General features: G+C 51.9%; 1 protein-coding gene across 1 annotated transcript in view; it reads right to left on the bottom strand.

Moving 5' to 3' along the window:
- Positions 1–12393, bottom strand: part of LOC120491736 (5-hydroxytryptamine receptor 3A) — a 47389-nt gene that overhangs the window by 25192 nt on the left and 9804 nt on the right. Inside the window, exons 4-5 of the mRNA XM_089128930.1 lie at positions 5151–5323; positions 4879–5036 (exon numbers count right to left, since the gene is read on the bottom strand). Of these exons, the coding sequence (XP_088985056.1) occupies positions 4879–5036; positions 5151–5323 (331 nt within the window). The remainder of the gene's footprint in view (positions 1–4878; positions 5037–5150; positions 5324–12393) is intronic.

Raw genomic sequence — 12393 nt, 5'->3', positions numbered from 1 at the left:
AGTAAATATAGGTTGTTATAAAGCTTTTAGTAGTGGTCAGTTAACTATTTTGTGAGCTCATCTAAAGTGAGGACTATTCATGCCTTGTAAAGCATTTATAAAGGAGATTTAAAGGCGCATAAATCTTCTAAACAGTAAAATGTAACAAGCACAACACACCCTGCGTCCCAATTCGCATACTATCCGTCCTAAATAGTATTCGAAAATAGAATTAGTACGTCCCAAATCGTAGTATGTTGAAATGAGTGTTTCAAAGATACCCGGATGGTCTACTTTTTCCGGTCGGAATCCGAAGTGTAGATCGATGCGCACTCTAACGGCTGATATTGCCCACAAACCATTGCGCGTTGGACGAGGATTCGGTTAGAACTACAAACACGATTAAACAGTGTTAAAAAAACTACAGACACGTAGTCGAAACGGAGGACGCGCGAGTCCCCGCGAGTCCCCGCGGTTGTGTAGAGAGGTTTAGATAAAGAGCTTTGAGTGATTAATTATCACTATCTAACCTGACGAAAATGAATTTATTCAATGTTGTCCACATTATATTGCATTTGCAGCAGCATTGTGAACTTTTGTAAAGACACGTTTAGCCATTACGTTTTAAATGCATCATTATATTCAAATTGCAAACACACGAGGAGAGCATGAAAGACCCACAACTGGCAGATGAACGCCCTCTCCGAAACGGTAGGAAATAAAATTAGATAGAATGGAGGATTTTAACTGTGACAAGATGATTGACAGGGCAGTTTACGGTGACAGGATGCACGCAGCACGCAACAGAGCCGTCCGTTAAAGATGACGTGATAGTATGTCCCAAAGCTTGCCTACTCTTTTGCTACACACTCAAAAGTATGTACTTTTTCCTCACAAAAAGAGTACATACTTTTAGGACGTAGTATAAGTAAGCGAATTGGGACGCAGCATCAGTGATACAGAACATAGAGATATTTAACAGCCTTTAAATCTCCTTTATAAATGCTTTACAAGGCATGAATAGTCCTCACTTTAGATGAGCTCACAAACATAGTTAACTGACCACTACTAAATGCTTTATAACTACCCGAATTAACCCTGAATTACAGCATAAATACATGTTGATAAAGCATTTATTAACACACTCAGTAACCATCACTATATGTCTGAATGATAAGATGTATGAATGTACAATTTAAATAGTTTATTAATCATTTACTTACACGCACTAAGTAATCGTATGAACCACTGAAAACTTTTAAATAACTGGTTAATAAAAAAATTGCAATTCTTTATTTAGAAATGATAAATTGATCATTAAAAAGGATAAAAATAGAATTATTAAACAAATTATAGATATGCTTTTAAATAAAGAATAAAGCATTTATAGCTGTATTTATGAACTGCTTATTAATGTATATTAATGCTTTGTTAATGATGAATTAACTGTTTACTCATACTTAATTATTATAAAGTGTTACCAACCTGGCCTGAGATTTTTTTTTTTCTCACACACAACAAGAACTATGTTTGTATGCACTTTAGTATGTTGGTTGTCTTTACATTAGAACAATAATGTTTCATAAATCTAGATTAAAAGAATAAAAGACATTACAAAATGATATGTGTCACGGCTGCGGGTTCAGGCAGAAGGACAGGCTGAGTCCAAATCTCGATAAAGAGACATTTTATTTACAAACAGGCAGGAAGACGGGGTATACAGCATAACATGGAACATTGACCGACAAAACTGAAACAAACTGGACTGAACTAAATACACAGAGGAATCAGGGTTAATGAGGTGAACACAGGTGAAAAAGATAATGACAGGACGAGGAACAGGTGGCTGATTGGGGAGTGAGTCCGGGAGAGGAACAAAAGGATCCGGGGAAGTGTGGTGCAGATGACGGGACAAAACAGGTGAGGACGACAGACTGTGACATTACTCCCCCCTCCCGGAAGGCGTGGCCTCACGCCATAACATCAATGGGGAGGGGGGGTGGGCACCCTGGAGGCTGTGGAGGGCGTGGTCAGGAGGAGACAGCCCCCCAGGGCGGAGCAGGATGAGGGCGAGGCCAGGGCGGAGCAGGCTGAGGGCGTGGCCAGGGCAGAGCAGTCTGAGGGCGTGGCCAGGGCAGAGCAGACTGAGGGCGAGACCCGGGCGAAGCAGGCTGAGGGCGTGGCCAGGGCGGAGCAGGCTGAGGGCGTGGCCAGGGCGGAGCAGACTGAGGTCGAGACCAGGGCGAAGCAGGCTGAGGGCGAGACCAGGGCGGAGCAGATGGAGGAAGGACCCCTGGTGGAGCCGATGGAAGCGGGGCTGACAACACCAGGGGGCTGACAGACAGGGGCGGAGCAGATGGGAGAGGAGACCAGGGTGAAGCAGAGGGACAGACGACATCGGGTGCTGAAGAGGGACCGAGGGACCATGGGGACACCGTAGGCTCAGGTGACAGAAGTGACGACAGGGGCACAGAGGGACACGGTGAGGCCAGAGGGAGTGAGGGCTGACGGGTGACTGGAGGGAGTGAGGAGTCCGACAGAACCGGGGGGGTGACATGACGGTGCGGAGCAAAGGGAAGGAAGTCCAAAGGTGAAGGGAGGATGACGAGGGAACGAAGGGAGTCCGGAGGGTCGAGGGAGCCTGGTCGAGCTGGTGGACTGAGGGGCCATGGAGGAGCTGAGGGAGGTAGGAGCCACGGGGGAGCTGATGGGACAGAGGGACGATGAAGTGTCCAAATGGAGGAGGTGTGAGGCGAAGACCGGGGATCCAAGGACCAGGCTGGTTTAGGGGAGCTGAAGGGCAGGAGAGCAGAGCGAGGACAGATGAGAGGAGGCGGGAGAGGGAGGCAGGGTGGGATCCTGGTCTCTGGCTCTGGCTGGACGGTCTCTGGCGCTGGCTGGACGGTCTCTGGCGCTGGCTGGACGGTCTCTGGCTCTGGCTGGACGGTCTCGGGCGCTGGCTGGACGGTCTCTGGCTGGACGGTCTCGGGCGCTGGCTGGACGGTCTCTGGCGCTGGCTGGACGGTCACTGGCGCTGGCTGGACGGTCACTGGGGCAGGCTGGACGGTCTCTGACGCTGGCTGGACGGTCTCTGGCGCTGGCTGGACGGTCTCTGGAGAGCTGGACGAAACCAGCAGTGAAGAGCATACATTCTCTGGAGGGCTGGACGGAACCAGCTGTGAAGAGCATACAGTCTCTGGAGGGCTGGACGGAACCAGCAGTGAAGAGCATACAGACTCTGGAGGGCTGGACGGAACCAGCAATGAAGAGCATACAGTCTCTGGAGAGCTGGACGAAACCAGCAGTGAAGAGCATACATTCTCTGGAGGGCTGGACGGAACCAGCTGTGAAGAGCATACATTCTCTGGAGGGCTGGACGGAACCAGCTGTGAAGAGCATACAGTCTCTGGAGGGCTGGACGGAACCAGCAGTGAAGAGCATACAGACTCTGGAGGGCTGGACGGAACCAGCAATGAAGAGCATACAGTCTCTGGAGAGCTGGACGGAACCAGCAGTGAAGAGCATACAGTCTCTGGAGAGCTGGACGGAACCAGCGGTGAAGAGCATTCGGTCTCTGGAGAGCTGGACGGAACCAGCGGTGAAGGGCATTCGGTCTCTGAAGAGCTGGACGGAACCAGCGGGGTGGATAGCTCGAGCTGTGGAGTGGTGCTGGTGACTTTCTCCACGGTGAATGGAGACCCACAGCACACCAGCACCCACTCCACACAGGCGGCGAAATCCTCGGGACCGTTCCCTGGGAGGCGTGCCCGGGACCGCTCGCTGAGGCTGGCGATGTAAAACTCGCTCAGCGAACGGTCAGAGTAGTGAGTCAGGCACGCCAACTCCAGAAAGTCCCGTGTGTGGGATTCCAGGGAACGGTCCTCCTGATCCAGGCACAGAAGAGCCACAGCAGGAATGTCCATTTTTCTTTTGGGTCGGTCAATCTGTCACGGCTGCGGGTTCAGGCAGAAGGACAGGCTGAGTCCAAATCTCGATAAAGAGACATTTTATTTACAAACAGGCAGGAAGACGGGGTATACAGCGTAACATGGAACATTGACCGACAAAACTGAAACAAACTGGACTGAACTAAATACACAGAGGAATCAGGGTTAATGAGGTGAACACAGGTGAAAAAGATAATGACAGGACGAGGAACAGGTGGCTGATTGGGGAGTGAGTCCGGGAGAGGAACAAAAGGATCCGGGGAAGTGTGGTGCAGATGACGGGACAAAACAGGTGAGGACGACAGACTGTGACAATATGTCTCATACTGCGGGTTATCTAGCCTTTATCCTACATGTGATCATCACAAATATTATTTTTTTAATTACACTAGGCTATTTTGCTTTAAGATAATGATTTTACTTTCAATCTTTTTAGGCATAGTTTACTGTAGGAAGTATTATTTCACATAACTTTAATTTGACTTTATTGACGTTTTCATTTCCGGATAATTATCAGTATTTCTATTTATTAAAAATAAACAAATTCCAATTTGCAAATGTGCTTACTGCATATATATATATATATATATATATATATATATATATATATATATATTCCGTCTTTTAAACTTTTGCTCAACGTGCATGCAGTGTAAGTAATAGTAATAGTCCAAATAGTATAGTCTAATGGTACCGCCCACGGAGCAAATTACAAGACAAAAATTAGAAAATCAGTTAGATTTCATTTATTCAAATGTTTGTTTCTGAAGTCATAATTTAGCACAAGTAAAATTGAAAAAAGGGAGAAAAAGTTAACTATCCATTGATAATGTATAACTGGAAAAACAAGAAAAATGAATGTCTGGTTTCCATTTTTAATTTTTGCATTTGCATTGTATGGTCCGAAAATTGAATTGTGAAGCGTTACACGGACCGACTCTGTGTTCTGTACCTGATATATCAGCTGATCCAAATCAATCCACTTAGTGATGGTAGAAGTAGTGTAATTTATACTGAGGAGCTCCCACTCTCCCTGGGCCTGAAAGAGCTCATGTGATGAACCGGTGATCAAAGTTTGATTAGTTATTGGTCGAATTATAATCTCCCGCTCTGTGGGAGCAAACATTAAAATTGTGTTTCATATTACAGTCAAATAGTTTAGAAGAATAAACTATGTTATCTTGTGTTTGTTTGTTAAAACTGATTAATGCGTTTCAGACGTACTTGAATATGATGTAGACTGAAATGTTATATTGCAGCTTTGGGAGTCGAAGGGAAACCTGTAGAGATCCATCTTACAGGCCGTGGTCAGAGATAAAAAGTCAACTGAGGCTGTAATGCCGGAACTGAACAACACCACATTTGGAGAATCCTTTGTTCCAAAATCTGTCTCGATGCTAAATGGATAAAAAATAAATGAACTCTGATTAATAAAGACATGATGATTTAAGACAGCAGGTATTAAAATCAAAAGTAACTTGCACACTACTGATTAATCAGCAAACCAAGAGCTCTATCTCATTTTGAAGGCTGCACTGGAGGCCGCATTTGTCGGCCACATACCTCACAGAAGCTTCAAATACATGATTTATTAAAAAATGGTGACAGCTGCACTTTCAATAGTAAGTCATGTTTATTTTTAAGCCCTGTTTCCTCAGTAGAGTGTAGTAAGCAAGATTTTTAACCGTTCAAAAACGCAGGACTGTGTTTATTTATTTTTTTAATTATTGGATTGAAGATTATAGGTTACTCACAAAACGTCTCGGTTACGTATGTAACCCTCAGGGAACGGAGACGTTACGTCGGATGACGGAGTATGAGGGTTTCGCCTAGAAAGGCGAATACTCTTCGAGTATTAAAAAATGAGCCAATGGCAAAGAAATGCCTTGGGTCTGCGGAATTTGCATAGCATATCTCCGCCTCACCCCGTGAGTATAAAAGGAGGAAGCGGACGCAACCGCAGTACGTCTTCGCTGAGGAGCCGAGACTGAACTCGGGTATCTACCCAGCGGTACAGCGGAAGTGGCAGGGAGACGTGACGTCTCCGTTCCCTACTCAGGGAATGAGGGTTACTCATGTAACCGAGACGTTCCCTTTCATAGTCACTCTGAGTTACGCCGAATGACGGAGAATGGGGTTCCCCTGTATAATCAAGCCACCTTCACAGCTGTCTTCCAGTGCCCTGCGAAAGTCTGATCCCCTGTCGTGAACTTAGCACGGACGAGGAGTCCTATTTAGCACAGGAATACCAAGGTACACTGCGGAGCATATCTCAAAGGAAATATGCCACAGTATGCCTACCCGTAGGGAGGACTTAAGAATACACATACGGCCCAAGGGGGCTGCATATGGAGGAACACTGGAGTCACCAACCCGTAGGGTGGCTAGAATTTTAACTCCAGGGGTGGCAAGGTGGCTTGCTGATGGAAGACACAAGCTCAGAAAGGCTTACAGTGGAAATACACGTGGAGGTTACTAGCAGGAACCATGCACACGGAGGCACCTAGCCGACGTCCAGGCAAAGACACTGGCGCCAGCATCAACAGTGCTGGAGGAACTCAGGGCTTCAATAGAAGGCTCAGCTGAGGAATAATCGCACTTATCCAATCCGTGAAGTGGAATGGCGAGCAAGCGAAGACACCGAATGAGTTGGGTGTCGCCCATCCTGCAGCTCTGCAGATGTCTGCTAGCGAGGCGCCATGTCACAACAAGGGGGCACGGTCGACCTTGCTGCTGGTAAGTCAAAGCAAAGGTGTCCACTATTCAGTGAGACAACCTCTGCTTTGAGAGAGCCCTTTCCTTCTGCTCCCACCATAACAGACAAAGAGCTGGTCTGAGGTCCTGAAACACCACGTTCTGTCTACGTAAGCATGGAGGGCGCGTACTGGACAGAGGCTGGGTCTGCCTCCTCCAGGGGCAGTGCTTGCAGGTTCACCACCTGGTCCTGGAACGGAGTGGTAGGAACCTTGGGTACATATCCAGGGCGGGGTCTCAGGATCACGTGAGAGTAGGCCGGCCCGAATTCCAGGCACGCTTCGTCAACGGAGAATGCGTGCAGGTCCCCTACCCTCTTGATGGAGGCCAGTGCAACCAGGAGCGCTGTCTTAAGAGACAGTAACTTAATCTCGACTGATTGCAGAGGCTCAAAAGGAGGCCTCTGCAGGGCGCTTAAAACCACTGAGAGATCCCAAGAGGATACGAGAGGAGGGCGAGGAGGATTCAATCTCCTTGCTCCTCTCAGGAACCTGATGATCAGGTCGTGCTTCCCCAGGGACTTACCTTCAACTGCTTCGTGATATGCGTCAATGGCAGCCACATACACCTTCAGGGTGGAGGGAGACAGCCTTCGCTCCAAACTTTCTTGCAGGAAGGAAAGCACAACACTGATCGAGCATCTCCGGGGGTTTTCTCAGTGAGAAGAACACCAGTTGACAAAGAGGTTCCACTTCAACGCATAGACGTGCCTCGTGGACGACGCTCTAGTGGAAGTGATAGTAGCCGCCACAGCAGGTGGCAGGGTACTCAAACCTGCCTCAACCCATCCAGGAGACACACATGTAGCCTCCAGAGATCGGGGTAAGGGTGCCACAGGGTGCCCCGTCTCTGAGAAAGGAGGTCCTTCCTCAGAGGATTTGGCCAAGGAGGTGCTGTCATGAGGAGTATCAGTTAGGAGAACCAGGACTTGGTGGGCCAGAATGGGACAACCAAAATTACCTGCTCCTCGTCCTCCTTGATCTTGCACAGAGTACGTGTGAGAAGGCTCACTGGGGGAAACGCATATTTGTGTAGGCCCCGCGGCCAGCTGTGCGCCAGTGCGTCTGTGCCGAGCGTGCCCTCGGTCAGAGAGTAATACAGGGCACAATGGGATGAGTCGTGGGAGGCAAACAGATCTATCTGTGCGTCCCCGAACTGGTGTCACCATTCACCAGAGACTGGACGGAGCCGAGACAGCTCGTCGGCTGCACAGTTCCGCTCTCCTGGAATGTGGATAGCACGAAGGGACCTCAGGTGCTTCTGACTCCATAAGAGGAGGTGACGTGCGAGTTGCGACATACGGCGAGAGCGTAGACCCCCCTGGTGGTTGATGTACGCTACTGTCGCGGACTAGTACGTGACTAGACTAGTTGTCTGAACGGACTAGTACGTGTTGACCCCTGAGCAACGCATGGAAGCGGTGCAGGGCAAGATGTACTGGCAGCAACTCGAGGCAATTGACATGCATGAGGCACTGGGGTCCTGTCCAGGAGCCCGCGGCTGCATGCCCATTGCACATGGCGCCCCAACCCATGGCAGAGGAATCTGTGGAGACAACAATATGCCTGGAAACTCGCTCTAGGGGAACACCGGCCACGTTGCCGCGGCTGTGGATGCCATATGCCCCAGGAGCCTCTGAAAAAGTTTCAGTGGGACCGCACTCTTGCCCTCGAACTGTCGAAGACAAGTCAGCAGTGGGTGTGCGCGCTCGCTCGTAAGCTGCGCGGACATGGCGACCGAGTCTATCTTCATACCGAGAAAAGAGATCCTCTGCACGGGGCAAAATTTGCTCTTCTCCCAGTTGACCCGAAGGCCAAAACGGGCTAGGTGCCGGAGCACAAGGTTCTTTTCATATTTGGTGGGTGTCTGGTGTGTCTGGATCAGAATTCCCCACAGATAATTTTGAACGTTGGAATGGTCATTTCGAAGATCATTAAGCATATCTTTCTGTCTATCCCTTTGGATGCGGCAGGGCAGCTACTCCCGGCACAGGGGCGGGAGTTTTAACACCCTGTTCCCTTTCGTAGTCACTTCGAGTTACGTCAGAAGTGACGGAGATTGGGGGATTTTGCATAGAAAGCCAATCCTCTTCGAGTATTTAAACACGAGCCAATGGCATGCAATGCCTTGGGGCTGCGGAAATTTGCATAGCGTACTCCGCCCTACTCCGTGAGTATAAAAGGAGGAAGTGAACGCAACCGCAGTATGTTTTCGCTTCGGAGCCAAGAGAACCTCTTCACTCCTGAAAGCTATTACAAGACTCTTCGAGACGAGCGTCCTCTTCAGTGTTGGTGTGATGGCGGTACCCAGCGAGTTTCTGCATTGCCTGCGATCTGTGCAGTGGTCTGCCAGACTTTGCGCTTCTCCCTGGTCGCTTCAGCGCTGAAAGAGTGAATTTCCTCCTCTCTGTGAAAGAGCTACACGCGGCACATCTTTTTAAAGACGGTTCGCCCGTGTTCTTCTGGGTGCGGTCGATTTCTGTCGTCATCTGATGGTCGCGATCGCTGCTCTGTATGCCTGGGCATTCAGCATACAGCAGCAGCGTTCGTGGATGGCTCATGTTCCTGCTATGGGGACATGACCATCTCCACACTGAGGTTAAAAAAAAAAATATATATATATATATAATATATAAAAAAAAAAAAAAAAAATCTCACTAGAGTGAGAGCCCCGGTCCCCCTTACTCGATCGGCTTCCTTCACGAAAGGGGGCCCGTCGTCTGGGGACCCGGCGAATTAACGGTGACGGTGTGGCATAAAGCCCCGACGATTTCTCGGGCCACACCTCCCGCCTCAGTGCGTGAGCCAGCGAGCGTTAGTTAGATTCAGTCGGCTGCCTCTTCAGTGGTACCGGCTGCTTCGAGCAGCGCTCCAGATGATGATGTGATGTCGATCGCAGCATCACTAGGCGGGCTACAGTCCTCGGGAGATGAGGATGCGGCTGCGCTGCCCCCTTCGGGAGAGCCAGCGCTGCCGTGTCGGATCCCGAGCTGACGGCATGCTGTCTCGAGCCGCTGGGAGTATTGGGTTAGAGTGGCATCCTCCATTCTCCCCCGATCTCTCACGGAGGGATAATTGGTTTTTGGACAAAGCTGCCGCCGCGAGGCCACGGCCAACTCCATTGCCTTTTTTCCCCGAGCTGCATGTGGAGTTATCGCGCTCTTGGGGGACTCCTCTGTCCACTCGAGAGCGCGATCTCTCCCCCGCCTTTCCCCCCTCGATGGGGGGGCCGCCCGTGGGTGCACTAGGATGCCCCCGCTGGAGCGCTCTGTGCGATACAGCTGTGTCCGCGGAGCGCCTCCTCCGTGGTCCTCCTAGGCACCCATCCAAAGCCTGTAGGTTCTCGTCTGCCATGGCGGCGCGTTCCTATAGAGCGGCGGGACGGGCGGCCTCCGCTTTGCATGCGATGAGCACTGTGCAAGCGCAGATGCTCAGAGATATGCTCGAGGGCGGGACTGACCCAACGGCATTCGAAGATTTGCGGTCCGCCACTGACCTTGCTCTCCAAAAGGGCAACGAAAGTGGCCGCTCGCGCCGTTGGTCAGGTGATGGCCACTAGTGTGGTCCAGGAGCGTCAACCTGGCGGGACTCGGAGCGCTGAGCGGATTCGTCTGCTCGACGCCCCTCTCTCCCAGGTTGGCCTTTTTGGCGGTGCAGTCGAGAACTCTTGCCCAGCAGTTCTCCACTGCCCAGGAGCAGACGGAGGCAATCAAACATATTCTGCCCCGACGACCAGCTGCTGCCTCCACCCAGTCGTCGGCACAGATGCCTCCCGCTGCTCGCCGCCGAGGACGCCCCCCCGCGGCTCCCCTCCCTCCCGCCCCGCCCCAGCAGCAGCCTTCATCCGGGCCACGGCGTGGAGGAGGCCGCCGGCAGGCGTCACAGCCCCCTCAGGCCGCACACCCCGCTAAACGCCAGGTAAGCGACGATCCTGATACGGGCTGCTCAGTGATGGAGTTGAGTTTTTCCCCAGGAGGCGGGAGCAGGCCCCTCCTGCCCCCGGTGGAGGGCCGGGGGGAAATCTTTCGTTTTCAGCTCCCGCTGCTCGCCCACGGGTGGGCAGCGCCCTGAGTTGGTTAAGGAAGACTTGACATCATCACTGAGCCCACAGACTGGAATGAGTGCGCTCGACGTTCCAGTGCGTCAGCCCACACATTCCTCTCTGTCTCTGAGGGCGCGGAAGGGTGCGAGTGTCGTCCCCGGGCTACGCCAATCCCTTCCCCCTCTATCGCCAGACCCCCGGCAGAACAGACCCCCGTGGAACGCTCCACCTTCCCTGGTCTCTTCTGTCGGGGAGCGGGCTTCGACGCATCCGAGCGGGGTAACTCCTGCACGCGTGCCAGTCGACCCGCCCTGCTGCCCCTCCGGGGGGACGTCTGTGGTTCGAATGACCCCGTTGGTTCACTTCCTGGAAGCCTGGCTAGAGCCTCCCGGGGTATCCCGCTGGGTCATCAGAACGATCAGATTCGGCTATGCGATTCAGTTCGCACGATCTCCTCCCCGCTTCAGGGGAGTTCGCTCCACGATGTTCGGTGGCAATGCCCCAGTCTTGAGAGCGGAGGTTGCGACCCTGCTGGCGAAGGGTGCAATCGAGACGGTCCCTCCAGCCGAGGTGAGGTCCGGGTTTTACAGCCCCTACTTCATTGTCCCCAGGAAAACCGGTGGGTTACGACCGATCCTGGACCTGCGCATTTTGAACCGTTCTCTCCATCGACTACCGTTCAAAATGCTCTCAGCCAAACGCATTCTCGAATGTGTTCGGTTTCAGGATTGGTCTGCAGCGTTCGACCTGAAGGACGCGTACTTTCTTGCCTCCATTTTGCCTCAACGCAGACCGCTTCTTCGGTTTGCTTTCAAGGGCCAGGCATATCAGTACACGGTTTTTCCCATTCGGGTTAGCTCTGTCCCCTCGCGTCTTCACGAAGACCGTCGAGGCAGCCCTTGTTCCCCTTCGCGAGCACGGGGTTCGCATCCTGAATTTTTCTCGACGACTGGCTGATACTAGCTCACTCTCGAGCTCAGGTTTGCGAACACAGAGACCTGGTGCTACGGCACCTAGCCCGTCTGGGCCTTCGGGTCAACCGGGAAAAGAGCAAACTTTGCCCCGTGCAGAGGATCTCTTTGCTCGGTATGGAGATAGACTCGGTCGCCATGTCCGCGCAGCTCACGAACGAGCGCGCGCACTCACTGCTGACTTGTCTTCGACTGTTCGAGGGCTAGAGTGTGGTTCCACTGAAACTATTCAGAGGCTCCTGGGGCATATGGCATCCGTGGCCGCGGTAACGCCGCTCGGTTTGCTTCATATGGGACCGCTTCAGCTGTGGCTTCGCGATCGAGTCCCGAGGTGGACATGGCATCGCGGCTCGCTCCGAGTTCCAGTGACTCCAGCGTGCCGCCGAACCTTCTTCCCGTGGTCGAACCTCAGCTTCTTATGGACCGGTGTCCCTATTCAGCGAGTTTCCAGGCATCTCGTTGTCTCCACGGATGCGCCTACCACGGGTTGGGGTGCCATGTGCATTGGGCATGCAGCCGCCGGTTCCTGGACAGGAGCCCAGTGCCTCATGCACAGCAATTGCCTCGAGCTACTGGCAGTACGGCTCGCCCTGCACCGCTTCCGAGCGTTGCTCAAGGGCCGGCATGTGCTTGTCCGCTCAGACAACACTTCGGCAGTAGCGTACATCAACCACCAGGGGGGTCTAGGCTCGCGCCGGTTG

Source organism: Pimephales promelas, chromosome 3 (assembly GCF_988280905.1).
Source record: "Pimephales promelas chromosome 3, fPimPro1.hap1.1, whole genome shotgun sequence".
In the NCBI taxonomy this organism is placed as follows: domain Eukaryota; kingdom Metazoa; phylum Chordata; class Actinopteri; order Cypriniformes; family Leuciscidae; genus Pimephales; species Pimephales promelas.
This window is presented reverse-complemented; position numbering and strand designations above follow the sequence as displayed.